At 40.3% G+C, this 19,946-nt stretch overlaps 1 protein-coding gene across 1 annotated transcript; it reads right to left on the bottom strand.

The window, feature by feature from the left end:
* Positions 1-1,795: 1,795 nt before the first annotated feature.
* On the bottom strand, positions 1,796-4,679 carry LOC149375847 (uncharacterized). The gene is given in 4 exon segments (XM_089597074.1): positions 1,796-2,102; positions 2,309-3,684; positions 3,797-4,192; positions 4,509-4,679. Coding segments are annotated over 4 exon segments (2,250 nt in total).
* Positions 4,680-19,946: the final 15,267 nt, after the last annotated feature.

The raw sequence follows: 19,946 nt of genomic DNA on the forward strand, positions 1-19,946 counted from the left end.
TTGACAACCGCTATTCTTGCTCCTTAGAAAAGACTTTGCTGTGAACAACGCAACCTATACTGACGCTACCTCCGTTATTGCCATTGGCATTAGCTGCATCACGTTTACGAGCGTATCGCAATAATGTCATGTGATTAACTTGGTGCATTTCTGCAGCTTTTCGTACAGAAATCCTCTGCTTTGTATCATTAAATGCCTTTTAACATTACACGTACCTTTTTCCGTTCTTCTGGAACGTTCACGAGGCATCTGAAACGAAAAACACTAACTTTACCTGTGTCACAACCGTACCCAGGCAGTATGTCCCAACCGTACTCACCGGACTCATTTGAAAAAAAAAAGTTACCATATAAACACAACACATCTATAATGAAAAGTAACTACTGCCTTTTATTCACTAATGTGTGTCTTATAACGAGGAAAAATACTCATTGCTCGATCTGTACATATACAGTGACAATTGCACAAAAAAATTTAAAGAAAATACTTACTTACATTTCACTCCCCAAAAATAATGTAGACCTCTGCTATCGTTGATATCACACGACAGCTGATGCTATACTGTGAAGCACAAGTGGCCCAGCGCTCCACTTCTTCCTCTTTTTGAATTTGTCAGTTCTCTTTTACAGTTTCGCCAATATGATGACTGTCACAACCGTCCTTTGGCACAACCGTACCCAGTCTCCCCCTATAATAGCTGTATAGAAGAGTATTCCGATCAGAGATCCTAGTGGGGCGCTCATGAGTACCTCGCAAGGATACCCCATTTACCACTGGAGGGCCTAGTGAGGCCGTATCACAGGGAGGGGGGCGTGGAGCCCTAGTGAGGTACCCTCCATAAGAGCTGTATCTCTATGTAAACATAACCAAAAACAAAAATTTAAGATTATTTTCAGAACTTGGAAAGTGTTTCAGCCCTAAAGTAATATTAATTGGAAAATAAATAAAGTAAAAAAATCGAAATTTTTTAATATTAGTTTATTATAAAGTTTTCTAACAAGTGGAGAACATTTTTTTTATCTCTAATAAAATCACAGAAAAGCACCACTTTGCTTTTTTAATATCTTTTTTACATGGAGCAGCTCCTCTAGCTTCTCAATCTTTGAAATCATCACTTTTTTTTACTCCTACTAAAATTCCATAGAGCCAAATTTATTAGTTTTATTTTTGACTGTCCTTTTTAGATCGGGCAGCTCTTCCACCTTCCCAATCTTTAGAATTATGAAACACACAGCCAACAGCATGTGAGAAGGTTTTTTCTTCTAATTTTTGCTTAGCTGGCAAATAGGCATTATAAAAGCGAAAGAAAAAATCTGAAAATTGTATTTTCAATTTTCAAAATTACAATTAAATGACAATTAATAAGTGTAATGTATGAATATACACTATTAGTACAACTGTGTGTCTTTGAAAAGAAGATTTCCCATCTTTGCTCTTAGGGGTCGGGCATATGAAACGTCACACGTTTTCAGACTTCTTTTAACCCCTCCCCCTCCCGCCGTGTCACACGTTGTCACAAGGATTTGACCCCCCCCCCTCTTGGAGATCACATCACACTCTTAGTTACTTGAAATTGTAGGAGAATTTTTAAATATTTCCAATTATTTCGAAAAAATGTTAGTTTATGAATATATATTTATACTATGACAAATACATAATATATTAATACATCATGTATGTTCATTTACTTGTGACATATCATAAATTATGATGTAATTTATGTATCTTAAATTTTAAATCACAGGAAACGTTGAACATTACTTTTTGACATAGAAATCTAGATTCGATTTCTCTTTCAAATCGGAGTCCACGGTGATTGATACAATTTTTTAATGTTTTCAATCAAAGAAAATCCCTCAACGTCATCAGAACCGTCGAAGTTAGGAATGCAGTCGGAATCAATATCTTTTTTTTCCAACCATAATGCGTCCTCAGACTCTAATTCATTATTCATAATGCACAAGAACTCTGTTGCGCGTTGCGCAGCGATTCTTTTTGGTCGAAGTTTTACTTCATTGGTTGGCTTCTTTTTTTTGTGCAATGTCATGTGAGTTTTAGCTGACTTTATCGAAGTTCGGTATAATCCATATACCTTGCACACTCTAAAAAAATACACCGTATATTAATAATTTTTAGTGGAATTTATAGAACAGTTTTGTATTGACTAAATTAAATCTATTCAAAACAATAGTTAGATTAAATTATGGAAGTAAAAAATATAATAAATTTTTTAACGTATGAAATTTTGTTATCATCAGTTATCATAATTGTATATTTTTTGTTAAAATAATATTACCACGGGACTTACCTTTTCGCAAGAGAAGATACCAAACTCGGGCAAAAATAGTCGTATGGTGGAAGCTGAAATTCGTCATTATGAAGGTGCAACTTCAAGGCTAGTTGAAGTAATAGAGGACTGAATTTTCCTTCATTTTTTGTACGGTCAACGACTGTATATCCCAAGTCTGTTTGCCGAACACGCACAGGTGGAGGAAGAAGCCCTTCTGGAAGAAAAGTCCAAAGACTTGATCTTCTTTTACCGCAACAGAGCTCCGGGAAATCGCAATTCACAATTTGTAAAAAGTATTGCGACTCTCGCACGTGCTTGGAATATCATCCTTTATCCTCGACCAATACTGCAGTTGGATTTTCTGTTGGATTGACATATTCGGCTACGACTGGGAAATTATCAATTTCAAGAGAACTCCAAACTTCCGAAAGAACTTGTCCTGCGTGCTCAAAATTATGCCTTTCCAACTCCTCATCCACTATTTGATTTTGGGAGTTCAGATGTGACCCAAAATTTTCATGATCCAATATCAAACCAGTCAGTTCACGACTCAGCGGGGCCATTCGACGTTCTACTCTGTTGTATGCGCTTCGACCAGGAGCATTCGTTGCTATGTAGTAAGCATCCAAGTCGAATTTCTTGAAGTGATTTACTGCTGAAGCAATCACTCTTGCGTAACGCGGATTTTCATCAGGCCCCCCGTCGGAAGTACATATAAAAATGGGCTTGACGTCACAATTTTGATTTTTAGTAAACGAAGAAAAATCTGGAAGATAAGTGAGTCTTTCGAGATCTGTTGCGTGCGTTTCAGCAGTAGACGAGCAATATTTGCCACTGCGAATGGCGACATAGGTTGGGCCAGAGTAAGAAACTACTTCAAGGCGTCCCTCACCATCCCGATCGATTTTTATCCCTGCGTAAACTGATGGAATCAGTTCATGCCGTTCAGCTACGACAAAATCATGATCTGGTAATCGAATGCGGTACTCCATATGCATCAAAATAGGAGCTTGATTATTGGCGGCTGTAATTTTCAAAGGAACTCTGGCTTTGTTATCCTGAGACCAAAAAAAAACTTGATCAGGCCCAAGAATTGAAGCCACAGTTTCAAGAACTCTGATTGTCGTAGTGCAGAATTTGCCATCTGGATGTTTGGCATGCTTATCAGCTTCGGGTCTCGACAATTTCACTGGAACTGTCACAACGTGGAGTTTCCCCTCGATAGTATCTGAGCGCTTTGGAAGAAGACGGAGGTATAATCCAGAACGACTAATTGTGTTACCCATCATTTTTAATTCGCTGCGAAGATAATCCAGAGTCCTACAGTTTCTGATTAAATTTGAACGACGACGATCCTCAGAAGCTCCTCCGTGTATGGTGATTTCCGAAATAACCTGGAAAAACGGTTTTAATCGTTAGAATATAGTCGACAGCTATATATCGACTTTTTATTGCTCTAGTATTCACGGAAAATCATAGATATATAATAGAACAAACAAAAAATACTTTTAACAGATCAGTCTGGTTCTCTTCAACTCTTGGCCTTCCTTTTTTGCCTCGAATAGCAAGAGTGGCTGCTATTTCAGGATTTTTTTCTACAAGTTCGTCAAGCTTTCGTTTTTTGGTTTCACGGGTCTTTTTTTGACGTTCAGCAGCATTTTGAATTTTTTTCAAATTTTTCTTTTCCTCCTTCAATAGTTTTTTAACTTCTTTGATTCTTTTTTCTGAATTATTTGATTCCAAGCCTGCATCTCGAGCCGTATTTAAACTATTAAGTTCAGTCTCCAGAACACTTATTTTTGTTTCACTTAATTTTTGAGCTGGTTTTTCGCGAGAAATGTGCAGCAATGAATTGATAGTCAGTTCATCTTTGTTTTCCTCTGGTTTTCCAGCTTTAGATGTCTGGAAATAACAATCATATATTTATAGAGGTTATACAGCAAAAAAAAAAAAAACTACTGGCCGTCTGACACTTTTATTTTTGTAATTTTTTTTAACACCTTAAAATACGGCAAAAATAAATTTTACGTGCTTCTAAAAGAATGAGTACTTACTTGAATGTTAGAGTTAAGCTGCGATGTTGGCAGTTTATCTTTAGGCTGAGGAGCAGCTTCTTTATCAGTCAAGATTTTGGTCGTGTCAATCACGGTTGGTCAGTCATCAACGATGATTTTGAACTGAAGTAATGAAATAACGTTGCCTAGCTTGTGGTACAAGCTTCAAGCAAGTTTTTAATTTTCAGCTCTGTGTCTTCCACAAATGTTTTGCTTTTTTTGAGGTTAGCCCACAACTCATCAACTTCATTTTGCACAGATTGTTTTAGTTTCGTGGGGTGGGCTTTGCCATAAGCATCATAAAGCTGAGTATACAACGAATTTGAGTTGGACATGCTTTTTAATTTCAGAAACGTTTATTTTTGACTGCAACTTAAACTCTACTGTCTTGGCGCATGGCCGCGAGCAGCACAGAGAGCAGGGAAAAGGAGTGAGAGAGACGGAGCCAGCTCTACTAGCTCAAGTCCCTACATGAATACTTATCATCAACGCAGTGCTGCTATCTTCTGACGAAACGATAGTTTTTAAACCGCCTAAATTTGATTTACAACTGTCACAAGATTTAACTATTTCCGAAAACCAGAAAAAAATATTAAATAAAATTAAAAAAAATTCGTGACGTAACACACGACTGACACCTCCCTCCCCTGTTACATTTCATCACAAATGTACGATCCCCCTCCCCCCCTAAAAGTGTGACGTATTATATGCACGACCCCTTACGACCGTACAATCTTTTATTATATCTTTTGACATCAAGTTCTTAATAATACATATCACATTATCTATCAATTCAGTTCCAAGATGAATAGTAGAAAGATTGTATTTATTCTGTAATCTTACGAGTGTAATAATGTATTATAACAAATATACATAAAAATAAAAAATGCAAGCAACGAGTTACTCACTAAATCTTGTTTTAAGGAGCTTTTGTTGTTTTTTTAGATTTTCCATAAACACATTGAAGTTCTCTATACTGCGTATAGGAAAATCATACTGTTCGTACTTTTGTATAAAATCGGTAAATGTTAAAATATTATTAATTTCCGTAGCAGGTGTCCTTTGAATTGTAAGAATTTTAACTTCTTCTATTTCATTATTTGTAGCTCTCATTTCAGTCATAAACTTTTTGTCCATATGCTGTTTAATTTCAGAAACACGTTCTGTGAATTTAAAGAAGATGAAAAAATGATAAAGCTCGTGATGTGTTAGTAAAAGTTAGGAATATTCATTCAAAATAAATAATTTACTATCTAGATCTCTCTTCGTCAATATATGGTTAAAGTTGTCACCATCACTCAAGGTATTATCGGTCTGCGTTGATGTATTTACAAAGATTTTTTATGTATTTTCAATACTGTCAGTAGCTACAAAATTTTTTGGTCAAACTGTACTTGGAACTGCTACAATTATACATAGTAAGTACTTTCTTTTTTAAGCATAAGAGCTACTTACAACAATGTCTCACTGAGAAGTAAAGTATTAACACTTACATATTTTCAATGGTTGAGAGAGATCTGGTACCGACATCATTAGTTCATCTACAGAGTGATGAGTATTTTTTAATAAACAAGAAGTTGGATCTTTCACTTGACCAGTTGAAGATTTTTTGGAAGCCTTCTTATAAGAAACTTGTGATTGATGCATTCCAAGCGTAGATTTACAAACTTGTAAATCGAATAAAGCTTTCTCAAAAGTTGCTATAGTAAGATTTGTATCATAATGTAATAATTATTACACTTAAGTGTAAACATAACATTTGATATATATTAAAATTTGCTGTATACCTGCTGTACCAATGATTTGGCATTGAAATATTGGCCAGTCACACGGTGGTTTTGCATAGGTTGCACAAAATTGTCTGAGACATTCTCGGTCATCTGAAGAGTACGGTGAAGCCATGTACTTTAAGTATAGGAACTCCCAGCTTTATCATTCATGACAAATGTACCGGAAACAGCGAGGGGCACACTCAGATCATCTTCGAGATCCCGGTTGAGAACTTGCACTAAATAATAAGTCTTTGACTCCATCTAAAAGACAAGTAGTTTTTCATTTAAATTTATCGTCTAGCTTGATTTTATGATGAATATTATCCGTTAAACTTACATATACCTTATACTAATCTTATGTTGCAGACTAGAACAATACAACTAGCTAAAACTATTCGTAACTATACATCTATTTATAGTGAGATCAGCTCAATTATACTAAACAAAAAATTCTGATTCACATCAAGTAAAATTTTTGGTTAGAATGTTCGGTAGATGTCATGGGCTAAGGGCTATTCTACAATAAAAAGCGAGCTCTTGGAAAGATACGTCTTGATGTTAAAACGCATATTATGCATCAGACATAAAAATTTCTGACATATTTTGCTAGAAACTGAACATGTAACCTTATTAAGGAATTACATAAAAATTTAATTTATAAGAAAATAGTCTGTAGAATTTGCCTATTTTTTTGCATGATACAATACCATAACAAAAATATTATATTCAATTTTCAGAGATATTTATAAAACGTCCTTAAATATGCACATTTAGATTATGATAATTACAATTTGACAGTTTAAGTGTAAGTTTTAAGTCTAATGTAAAAATGGTACTACATAAAGCTCCGGTTTATCATCTGGTAATTTAAAAATCTTCATCAATAACATTTTACTCATTACATCACTCAATTTTATTTTAATATCTATATTTTTATCATCATTTACTGCATAAGTATGAAGATATGCTGCATTTGTTGGATAAGTAGAGGCTGGTCCAATAATATCTAGCATCTGTCTTTTGACTTCAATATTTTCAAGTGAAGTTTTTGGAAGTAAAATCATTTTTTTTAATTTAATGATTTTTGAATCGGTTGTCAATACGATGTTATTTGGCTCTTTTGTACTGAAAGTGTAACCTTTGTAAGAAACTTTTTCAACATTAGTAGTACCATCAACTTCTTTTGATTTTATAATTTTGCAATCTGAATTGTACCAATTTTTTTCATCATTAATAAAAAATTTATCTTCTATCTTATTGCATAATTGAGTAAATGGCTTATATCCACTATTTAAATAGTCTTTTATGGTTCCTAAGGCACTCTCAAATTCAAAAGTACTGATGTCACTAATACAGCAGTTCATAAATTTTACATAATCAGCAACGTGAGTTAAATCATGGACATTAGATACTAAAGAATCTTGTCCATAAATTTGACCAAACGATGTTGTAAGTATTTGAAGGTAATAATGAGCATGATCCACATATTTTACACACAGTGTTGGAGATGAAAGTATCGTACGCGCTACATGAAATAATAAAAAATGTTCATACAACAATTTTGGCAGAATATCTTTTAGAATAAAAATTCCACTGTACAAAACTAAGAGTCTGTACTCTGTGGCTTTCCATTTCTGAGTATCTCCCAAGGATCTAGTAGATCTTTGAAACTCACTGGGGATTTGATCAGATGAGTTTATGAACCTTTGAGAGATTTGCAGTAAATGATTCCTTGAAAGTTTATATTCTTTTGAAGAAATCCAATAGTCTAATAACTTTTTTGTCACACTAAGATATGCAAGATGCATGAAATCAAGGACAAAGTGATTGACTAAATCAATTTCATCGATTTCAATTAACGGAGATACTAGATTGATAAGATTATGGTCTGGATCAGCTTTTAATCTAAATGATTCATTTGTTCTTTTTGGACAATCAATAGGCTTAAATGTCATACGACTTTTATAGTACTCCCCTCTTACAGTACATCGCTCGCATGAGGAATACCCTGTACGGCCTTTGATAGATTTGACGAACGATCGAGCAGGTCAATCGCAAAAAAAAGTGAATATTAACTTGGAATTGAATGTTGTCAATGATAATACCATTTTTCAATTAATTTTTTAACTCAAGAACAAAGTCTTGCCAAAATATTAGCGCTGATTTTGGCTTTCCTATACCAAAATATACAGTGATAATAAAAGGTTTATAATAAAATATATTTTTAACATAAATTTTACTTAGCATAGGACAAAACTCCTTAGAACTAGATTTAAATAATAATAGTCCATCAACATGGAATTGCAAATTTATAACTTTTTCAGGATGCAAAGACACATTAATATTTCTTTTTACCTGATCTGATGAGTCATTTTCATCATCTTCGTTGAATTTTTTTATTTTATTTTGTAATTTATAATTTTTTTTTAGTAAAGTCTTAGCTGAAAGTGGCAGCTCCGGATGAAATTTTTTTAGTCGCTTCAACAACGAATCAATATTTGAATGAGTAGTATTACATTCTACAGCCCAATTTTTCAGTTCTTCTATTACTGAAGATTATTGTTTAGGTTCATCAACAATTGTACAAGGATTTTCACTATTTTGTCCGTCACTATCAGGCGGCCCGACCGTGGCAGCCTACCTTGGCTGATACTTGCGAGCTCGGTAGCCTGCAAGCTTACATTTCCGATCGGGCAATTAAGTGGGAACTGGGAAGAGTGGGGAGCACGGCGTATATACGTATATCAGTGCAGAGCAGAAGCAGCTAACTGTAGGATAAAAGAGAAAGAGAGAGAGCAAAAGTATGTGTATGTGTGTGTATACGTGCTCAAGTGTAGAGCAGTACATCAGTCAACTCAACAATGTCGACATTCAACGCATAGGTTTGAGTGTGACTGTTCATAGTGCTTCATATTCACTTTGGTAGCATCAGCGATAGCGCCACCATCGGCCGGAAGGGTAAACATAGGTGCCGGGATGAAACGTAATCGAGTATTAGGTAGACAGTAAGATAATGTCCTTTTATTGAATTTAATAATGTAATAGAATTAATCAGAGCACATTCCAACCGTATGAAGAAGGCGAGTGTGTGTACAAAGTAAAGCACATACTTATGTGTGGTATCGTAAAGCAGAGTTTGAATACAACTAAATTCTTTACTCTGTACTTTTATCCCAGCACCTATGGTTACCCTTCCGGTCTATGGTGGCACTAGCGCTGATGCTACCAAGGCAAATAGGTATAACCTTTCAATTTCTGCACGTGCTTCTCACATTACAGTTTCTCTAAAGCAAATAAAATTATCGTGGGGCACAAAAAGAGAGGTTTTTGAGTTATGTGAAACCATAACCTTAATTTTAGATGTTTTCAACGTACCTTTATGAAATAAAGGAGAAAACCATAGGAAAAATTACATTACGTTTAGGAGAAAATAACGATAATGCAGAAATGATTTTCCATGGTCATGCGTGCAAATAACCTTTAATTATTGAAAAATATGCAATATACTAGAATTTTAGTGTTTTTGATATTTCTTTACAACATTGAGGTGTAAAATTTTAAAAAAAATTATAGTGTATTTGTTAGATATTACAAGTGTGTATGATACATTATACATTTTTTTGCCCAAAAATAACTTTGAAAATTATTTCAAAAAATGCAAAATCGCTAAGTGAAAGATAGATTGACCAAACATAACTTCTTACATGTGTGCGCACATGTGTGCAATTTCAATAAGCAGTTTCATTGTCAATGAGCATTATGCCAAAGTGATTATCACAATACTGAATTTATTATGGTGTAACATCGGTGTATCCACATAAATTTTTTTTTCCCCTTGCTTCAAAACTTTCCGAGCCGATTTTAGAACACTAAACGCAGGGGCCAATGTGCATCTGACAAGAGGTGAATCACCTACAAGATTGTTCGTAGCTAAGGTACTACGACCATGCATGACTCACATACATGCACGCTGGCCCATGCTGACCCGAAAAGAAATCAAATGAAATACTTTTCAAAGCGTAAAATATTAAAATAACTTTGAAGAATTAACAGATGCAGAAGGCTAGATAGGAACAGTTGCACCGGTAGATAAGAACTAAGACACGTAGACTAAGATAGAGTTAATAAGCAACCACAATATAAATAATAATGTTAACTACTGTAAACCTAACAAAGCGACATTATTAGTTTTCACTCGTTTTTGATACATGAGTTGCCAAGCTACCCTCTTGCACCATAGAATTTTTATACCATTCGCAAAAACCTAATTTTTGTAATCCGGACAAATGTTGCTACTTTTCATTATGTAAAGGAAAGTGGGAAAGTTAAGCCAACAGTCAACAATAGCTCCTTCCCCTTTTCCTGACTCAGATACGTCAAGAGAGAGGTTGTACGACCGAGCCAATATAAGTAACGGAATTTCCAAGTCCCCAGGGCACCACGTGCCGACATCCTCTCCAAAGAGTAAGCAAAAGGGAAAATGAGAATTGATCCCACTACTAACATTTCAAAATATATTTGTAGCTAACACTAAATTAAAATGACCAACAAGCTTAGATAAGTTAACAAACAATGGGTCACGACAAACACCTGATTCGTGTTTGGACCACAACTACAGCTGCTTCAGAGATGTATGGTTAGACTGCTGGTAACAATTACTCTTTCCGACTATCAACTTGTTCGATTAATGTATCTGGCAACTCTAGCAACTATTATAGTTATCAATGTGAAAAAATTATTATTACTAACCCTATTATTAATATAGCGATGCAGTAAACGATTATTCAGTCAACACTTACATGAAATATTGGGCGATTTTCAACGCTCTTGTTGTAATAAATTTGATTGAATAAATAAACAATGCTTACTCTAAGTTAATTTTGGCTATATGTCATCCTAATGTTAATATTACATAACATGAAAAATCTGTAAAATTGTGTTTTATTGTGCCAAATATCAATAACTTTCAACCCCTCACTATTTCAATTACAAACTCTCTCTCTCTCTCTCTTTCCCTCTCTCTCTCTCTCTTTCTCTCTCTCTCTCGGCGCTCTCCTGCTGCGGTGAGTTTGTACCGACGTGTACTTCTTGTGCTCCTATCTTTTACCAATTCAAGAACAATTGCTGAATTTTTCGTGGAGTTTTTTCTCGTAGGTGAGTCAAACCAGGAGCCAGGAAGGCACTCACCTAATACTCTTGGATAATATCGGCCTCCTGGGGACTGGTAACTCCGTTTTCGTGCTGACTGCTGTTTCCATAACCTCAACTCTGCTACTTTGAGGCTGTTGCTGTGCCAGGACGACTATCGACGACCTTTGCCACGCACTGTGCTTAGTTTGCCTACAGCCCATTCAAACCTGCAGGAAGTCTGGTGGTGCCCTGTTTTTCGGCTGAGCGGCTACGTGGTGCACCTTCCTCTGGGCTATAATATACATTTAAGTTGGTCTGCTTTATCGACAGAGTGCCTTACTGTGTTGCTCTGTTTACTTTAATTACGTAGCTTTCAACGACGTCTATAGATGGGGCTTAGTGTAGTAAATAGTGTGTGAGTATGTCAAGCAGTTGTTTACGTTGTAAAAGAGTTTTAAAGCGCGACTGTGAACCCGACGTAGTGTGCTCAGTCTGTCAAAAGAGATTCCACACGAGCTGTCTTGATACATATAACCCCACTGATTATTCTTTTCTTGGTTGTTCAAAGCATTGCCCTGTACCAAACGCCTCAGCTCACTCGGAGCTGAGAAATTTAAATCGTCCTGTTTTAACCCCATCATCGGTGTTCAACAAGCGACTCAGATCTCCGCCGTCGCCATCATCGGAGCAGTCAACCAAAGCAGCACGCGTTGACACATCACCTACGGTTGTCTCGGACGTTTGTCCTGTCGCAGAGTTTTCTGCTGAAAATATGGCTGATCCACCACTATGGTTTCAGCAATATATGGTGATCTATGCTGCTGATATGAGGGAGATCAAGGAGATGCAGAAGTCTTTGGACAAGCGTATTACGGCGGCTGAAAATTGTCTGACCGAGATCTCTCAGCGCTTGGAACCTATAGAAAAGGCATATGCTGATAATACTTCCACTGCTACTGTCTCATTGCAGGACGGGTCTATGGTGACCACCGATCGTTGTGAGGTTTTACTTACAGGCATTTCACAGATTTTAACATTATCACACCAAGATATTGTCAAATGTTTATTAAAAGCCATTGACTTGCAGCATATGTTGTCTTTGATCACTTTTACACGTGATTGGGCCTATAAGCGGACTAGTGCATCCTCAACTCAAGCAGCCACATCTTCTTCAAGGGCCATTGTGCTAGAGTTATCTTCTCCGGTTGCTAGGAATCGTTTGTTGTCCCAGGCTTATCATCTTGCTGCAGCAAATAACACTACCGTTTTTGGATCTGGCGGCATGGGTAAATTGAGTTTGCGCGCTATATGGCCAAAGCCTTTGCATCAACTACTGTCAAAGGCAACTGCAGCAGCAAAAAACCTTAACTATGCTCGTCCAATAGTTCGTGACTATAAGGTCTTCATGCGGCAGACAAAAAGATCTGCTCATATTTATGTACGAACCGAGGCCGATCTTGCCACACTTCCTGTCTATTCAGCCACAACTAATACGCAATGAAATCCACTATCCCGTCCACTATCATCTAGTTGCTCTTCCAACGTCAAAATAGGCCATATTAATATCAATAGACTAAAAACAAACTTTTCACTGCTTGAAAACAAACTATTAAACAGTCAGTATATAGCCCTTGGTGTCTCAGAAACCTTTTTAAACCATCTTGATAATGATTCCATAGTTTCCATTGACGGCTATTCGATTTATCGCACTGATAGGGAGGGAAAAGAGGGTGGGGGCGTGGCTATCTATGTTAACGATGCTATGTAGGTTCGAGTCCTGGCAAGGTCAGATGTTGTCTACGACAATACACCTGAATACCTTATAATCGAGATTTCGCAGGGTGCCATTAAATTATTATTTGCAACTATCTACCGACGCCCAAAATCTGCTTACCCTATTCAATTCTTTAATGTGCTTACTGAACACCTTGCCCTCTACTCTCTCTCTGTAGTTGTAGGTGATTTCAATGTAGACATGTCTTCAATTTCACAGGATTCAAATTATCTAGCTAATGCCATCAACTCTTGTAATCTACATCTAATTCGCTCCGAACCTACTCACCAAAATCCAGAGACGCTCGCTCGGCGCTTTACTCTTCGGTCGGAAATTGATTTGCGCCACTCCGCTAGACGGCAAAATGAAATCTTCTACATTGGTAACCATCGTACTCAGGCTTGGACAAACTCTTTTGTTGTCGCTGCAGCTTACCTCATGAATAGCTTACCTTGCCCTGACTTTGCGCCTGACGGCCTTCCTAAATACAAAAGTGATATCTCTCAAGAACTTCTACGCCGTGACACTGGCGAGTGGGAAAATCGGGCTGTGACACTCTGACTGGTCACACTGTCGCGTGCATATTTATTTTGTTTTATTTTATTTTGCTTTTATTCCATACTGTCTTACATTATATTAGCTTGCTTTATATACCTATACATTAAAAATCCTTTATAGCTACAGATTATGTTTATGTTTTTCACTAAAGGTAATACTGCTTGACAGCTCATAGTTCGCACAATCTTTAATCTTTAATCTTTAATCATCAATTAAAAAATTAAAAAATTAGAAAAATTGTAAATATAGTGATAATGACGTATATCAAAATAATTATTCTGAGTATTATTTTTTAGCGACTATTAGTATATTCCAAACTGTTACTTATTGAAAGCGCCATACTGTCAGTTGTAATAAGCCACTTTTTAACAGCTCACCTATGGAGTGATATTTTTCAGCTGTCATGTCACTATTGTTGTAGAGAGAATTATATTATATTGTTATACTAAACTTCTTAACCTTAAATCAAATTTACATGATGTATTAATGAATACTATGAAATATTGTTATTGGAATACTCGACAAATGTAATTTTGATACTGGCCAGATAGGGTTTTACCCCATGGCCCAATAAATATATCTAATCTAATCTAATCTAATCTCTTCGTATCCAAAGCCGCTCTGGACATATTCAAAACTTCATTCACTGTCGCAGCAGCCAGAGAATGGAACAGATTACCTGTCAGCCTCCGTATGAGTTTCTCTAGACTCGGCTTCAAGCACAGACTATTGGATTTAATTCGATCACGAGACAACCGGCTACACAATCCTTAGTCTATAGTGGATTAATTCTTATACCTATTACCAGTGTCAAATTTCTTTTATTTACTTTTAGATTCATTCAATTATTCTTTTAATTTTAATTTTACTTCACTTTACTTTATACTTGTTTTTCTGCGCCAATGTTTATGCTGAAACATATTTTTGCTGCTGTGCAGCTCTAATGTATCAATCTCTGTGTCTGATATGTACTGTAACGGTGCCCCACCGTCAGGCCACGTTAGTAGGCTAGGGCAGGTAGAGAAAGGGGGAAAAAGAGTTCAAGGGACCTAAGTGGGAAAGCGGGATGGGAAAGTAGGGGTAAGGGAAAAGAGAGGAAAGCCAGGAAAGGAAGTAAGGAGAGACAGCTTAGCTTGGGCAAGCAAGCGCGCGAGAAGCGTGGAATTTTGAGTACGACTCTCATGATCTATTTTGTTTTCTTTTTGCGCGATAAATTTTTGGCACGCGAGAAGTGTTTTCTTTGGTGACTTTGGGTGCGACGTCCAGAGAATATCAGGTGTGTGCTGGAGGCTGCTGAGAAAGCAGGCGACCCTGAGTTCCACGAGAGGCGGAAGGCTCCCCCAGCCAGAGGGTTAACGCGAGGTTAGCGTCAGTGATCTCGACTTCCAGACACTGCCAGTAGGGACGCCTACTGGCCTCAGCGTTGGCACGACAGCTCCTTCGAGACTGAGAGTGTCGTCACTACCTGCGACCGTGAGTACCGGTCCTTAGGCGACCGTTTTATTGTAAAGGGCAGCGGTCCTCGATTAGCCCGCGTAAGTCTGCCCGGTCTGCGTTTTCGCGCCGCGAGCTCGTCGAGCAATCGCGATCGACGAGCGAGAACTCTTACACACACACATACACTACACACCCGCGAATACTTTTTTGTAATTATTTCATATTCCCTGAATATACATTTTAATTTTTAAAAAATACCCGCGAGTGCTACTTCTTTTGGTGTGCCTCAATTTTCCCTTTTATAATAATTATAAACGATCGTCGCGAAAAGCGACGACAGACACCTTACAGCCGCGATACAATATTCTGCAGCGGTGTCTCGGCGCACGAGACCCGCAAAATATTTTACAGGGAGTGTCACCCCGTAACATAGGCGCCCGACACACAAAACCCACGGATAGGTATCGCGCGACGTCGTCTACAAGATAGACGACCTTCACTATTATTATCCCTACAATAATAGTGAAGTAGGAGCTGTAGCAGTAGCTACAGCAAAAACAAAAACAAAACAGATCGCGGGTGTAACGCGGAGAACGCTTATAACGCACACGAGAGACACCGGCAGACTCGTATAGGTCGCTCGTGTAAACAAAGCAGCGGCTTCGTTTACGTGACAATTTTGAGTCGTTGCTGACTTCCAGCACTCAAAATTTTTGTCCACAAGTGCGAGCGAGAAAGAAAATAATATTTCGAGACAAAGTATTATTTTTAATAGCTTACGAGCCTTGCCTGTGAAATCGGATTTTCACAGGCGGCGTACGCTGACACACAGCGCATATACGGCATAGTATACACCGGTATACATATATACACGGCTGTTGGCTTCTCGCGGCTTGTAGTGCGCGAAGCAGTAATGTACGTGTGCAGGTACACTATACATAACTGTATTTACAACTGTACCACACACATATACACACGCAAAAGAGAGAGTTGAGGGAATTGACTCCCTACAGCTGATAGCTTTAAATATAAGCTTTAATAAATTAAAATTTTAATTTAAAGCCTCAAGGCATTTTAGGCAGAAAAATTGTGTCCAGCTAACGCCTTGGCTCAAATTCTCCCTAACCGTCAACTCTCTCCTCCCAAGCTAATCTCTGCGCTGCGGCACAGTGCACTTACTGCCAGTAGTTTTTTTGTATAGTGCGACCTTAAGACCATGGCACCGCTACCACAGGGTCAAGAGGATAAATTAAGCGATTTCTGCAGGTCGTTAATAAAAGAAGACCTAGGAATCGATTTTCTAAAAAATCTCGAGCTGCTAATGACTGGCAGTAAAGCAGCCAGATCACACCGCCTTTACCAGTGGCTGACGGGGAGATACGTCCTCGAGAATTTTGAACCGGCGAAAGACGTCGACGCAGCCATTGAGCGACGTGTAAAAGCGCGTCACCTAATGGTCACACAGGCCTACAAAGGCAAACGATGACGAAATTGACGTCGAAGCCGTGCACCCGCTACAAATAGTGCGGGACAGTGAGGAGGTGAATAACCTCCTAAAAATCACAACGACGGCGGCAATGACAGCCACGCAGGTCGAAACTCTGGATATCCAGACATTGGGGACAAATAAAGATGAGCTCCTCATCAATACGTCCTCGCTTGTCAGGAACTCGGACGAAAGTAGAGCAACTCAGTCAGAGCAAGCTCTCGAAAGGGATAATAGATGGCTGCAAGATAGGCTAGTAAAAGCCAATGAAAAGATCGCGAACTTGACGCGAATAAGTTCAGCTATCACATCGAACCAGAATCAGCCACAAAGGAGAAATGTGACATCCCCAAACGAAAACGCGCCGGCGAAAAGGCGCGAAACTATATTTGGCGAACAAGCGTTTGCAAATCTCGCAGGTTCACAGGCCACACCATTCGGAAACGGCCGTTACAACGTTGACTTAGCGTCGGCGTCGGCACACATCATAGCGCCACCGCCACCCACGACAATGAGACATGTATGGCCAGCAAATACAGTCAGCTGGATACAAGCGATATGCCCATCATGCGCAGCAACTAGCGCATATACGTCTTCGGTAAGCTATCCGCAAAGGAGTGGGTACTCAACAGCACCACTTGCTCGTACAACGCAGCCACAAGCTTTTACGACGTGGCCCCACACATATACGGTGAGCTCGTCAACACGCCCGACGTACCCATACCTACCCCCACATACGACTGCACCGGTTGACCCCACACGTTCAGCCTGGTCGGGGGGGGGGGGGTTCTCCCGCCCTCGGCGGAAAGACAGTCGGGGTTAGGTAGGTCATACGCCGACCCCGGATGCCGTGACTTAGGACAAATTGTCCGTCGATGGAACGTAAAGTTCACGGGGGAAAGTCATGACAACTTTGACTCCTTCCTCACGCGCATTACGGAATGCCGCACAACTTCGGGGCTTACGGAAGCAGAGCTTTTCCAAGCTCTGCCAGAGATTATGACTGGCATCGCAGCGACGTGGTTTCGCAACGAATGTGACCAGTGGATCAGCTGGGCTGATTTTGTAGCCGCAGGACAGGAGTGGTATGGCTCAGGCGAAGAAGTACAACGCCGCCTGATCTCGGATGCGCAAATGCGTACCCAGTACGCTGGTGAGCCCATACGAAATTTCTTAACGCAGATTAAGAATATCGTGCGGCGAAATCAACCTCCATGGCCAGTAGAACGTCAGTTGGACTTATTCCACAGGAATATGCGTCCTGAGTAACAGGATCGAGTCCGACGAGACGAGGTTCACAGCATGGCAGATCTGCAGCGAAGGGCCACTGAGGCTGAACGCCTCTTGGAACTCAGGAGTGCGTTCCGTGAGCCACCCCCACCGGAAAATTTCTACTTGCCAGAACCGGCATACAAGCCCAAGGCTAAGGCTACTGAGGCCAAGAAACAGCCCAGGGTTGCGGGTATAAGCGAAGCCCAACCTTTGAGCGCCAGCGTACAGGAAATAGCGGCTATCCGGAACGAGCAAGCTGCCCTTCGAAAGGCAATTGAGGAGCTGCCAAAGAAGCTGGCTAATCCTCCAAAAATTGCGGGGTTCGACGTGATGGATGAATACTCGGCAGAAATAGTCGATGAGCTGACCAAGAAAAAGGTCAGAAAACCGGAATTGGACGAAAACATGCTGAAGCTGCTGCTTGACCTTCTGTACGTCGAGAAGCGTCGAACAGGCCTGGCTAAATATGCTGATGAGCCAAAGCAGAGTTCTCGCGCTTCAAACGGGCCCCATCAACAGGGGCGACGATCACCCACGCCTCCTTCGCCCAAGGCGAATAGACGCCGAGATTCGGGCTCGCGCTCACCGAGGCGAAATCCGAACGAGGGGTCAGGCACAAAAAAGTCTGGCACCCGGAGAGACAGGTCTCCCTCGCAGGAGTCACAGCCACGTTGCTACGGGTGTAATCACCTAGGCCACTATGCGCGGGACTGCCCTAATAAGAGGCAGGAAACGAGAGGAGGCAGTCGTAAGCGAGGGTATTACGCCACCTCCCTCTCCCGAACCCTCACAGGCCGCGGTTACATCGGAGGACGCGCGCCGGTGGTGGCTACAGCTGGAAGTAGCTGGGTACAAGCTGCGAGCGCTATACGACCCTGGCGCTACGCACACGGTCATGCGAGCAGTCAGACTCCAGATAGCCAATTCCTGTCGTCGGCAACTACTTCCTACGCTAGGAAGCGCGGCTATGGCCGACGGGCGACCGTCACGCACCTTAGGCTTCGTCAACCTACCCTTCGAGTTGGGAGGGGTGAAACGGGACTTAGACGTCATAGTGTTGCCCGAGTTAGACGCTGACTGCTACGTCGGGGCTAACTTTATCAACGCTTTTGGGACCGTCCATGATCCTGTTGATAGAGTCCTGGTGTTGAAAGGACCAGGTACCAAGGTTCCTCTAGAGGTGGTGGGCGTGACGACAACCAGTGAGGTCCGACTCGCTGCCGTCGGGCTGGACGAAATCTCGTACACCCAACAAGGGGAATTACAGACCCTCCTGGACCGCTACGTGGAGTGTGAAGCTCCTTTAGGTTGCACTACGTGGATCGAGCACGAGATTGAGGTCACGAGCTCGCGACGCATCAAGCAGAAGTGCTACCCAGTATCGGATAAGATCCAGGAGTTAATCCATGCCCACGTGAGCGAGATGCTCGAAAGTGGCGTGATTGAGCCATCCAATAGTGGATGGGCAAGCCCTGTGGTCATGATACGCAAGAAGGATGGCAAGTATCGGTTTTGCGTCGATTACCGGAAGGTTAACGCGGTTACAGCACCCGACGCGTATCCACTGCCGCATATGGATACCATCCTGCGCAAGCTGAGGAAAGCACGTTTTATTTCAACCCTTAATCTCAGCAGCGCGTACCACCAGATACCACTGGCCGAGGCGGCTAAGCCGGTGACAGCATTCACCGTACCAGGCAAGGGGCTCTTTCAGTTCCGACGGCTACCGTTTGGCCTGAGTAATGCGCCGGCGACGTTTCAGCGGCTAATCGATAGCGTCATTGGGCCGGAGCTCGAGCCCTATGCCTATGCCTACCTCGATGACATAATAATTGTCACAGAGACATTCGAGGAGCATCTCAAGTGGCTAGAGCATGTGCTGAAACGCGTGCGCGAAGCCGGACTCACCCTCAACCGAGGAAAGAGTGAGTTCTGTCAACCCGAGGTGAGATACCTTGGCGTCCTTGTAAACCGAGATGGTTTACGACCGGATCCAGCTAAATTGGAACCAATTACGGCGTTTCCAGCTCCGAAGAATCTGAAACAACTTAGGCGGTTCCTAGGCATGGTTTCATGGTACCGGAAGTTCCTGCCAAACTATTTGACAGTAGTAGAACCGATTAACAGGCTGTTGCGTAAGGATCAGCCGTTCGACTGGAAAGATGAACAGCAA

Source organism: Copidosoma floridanum, unplaced genomic scaffold, assembly GCF_036245765.1.
Source record: "Copidosoma floridanum isolate Cflo_tuat_1 unplaced genomic scaffold, Cflo_Japanese_pri ptg000004l, whole genome shotgun sequence".
Lineage (NCBI taxonomy): Eukaryota > Metazoa > Arthropoda > Insecta > Hymenoptera > Encyrtidae > Copidosoma > Copidosoma floridanum.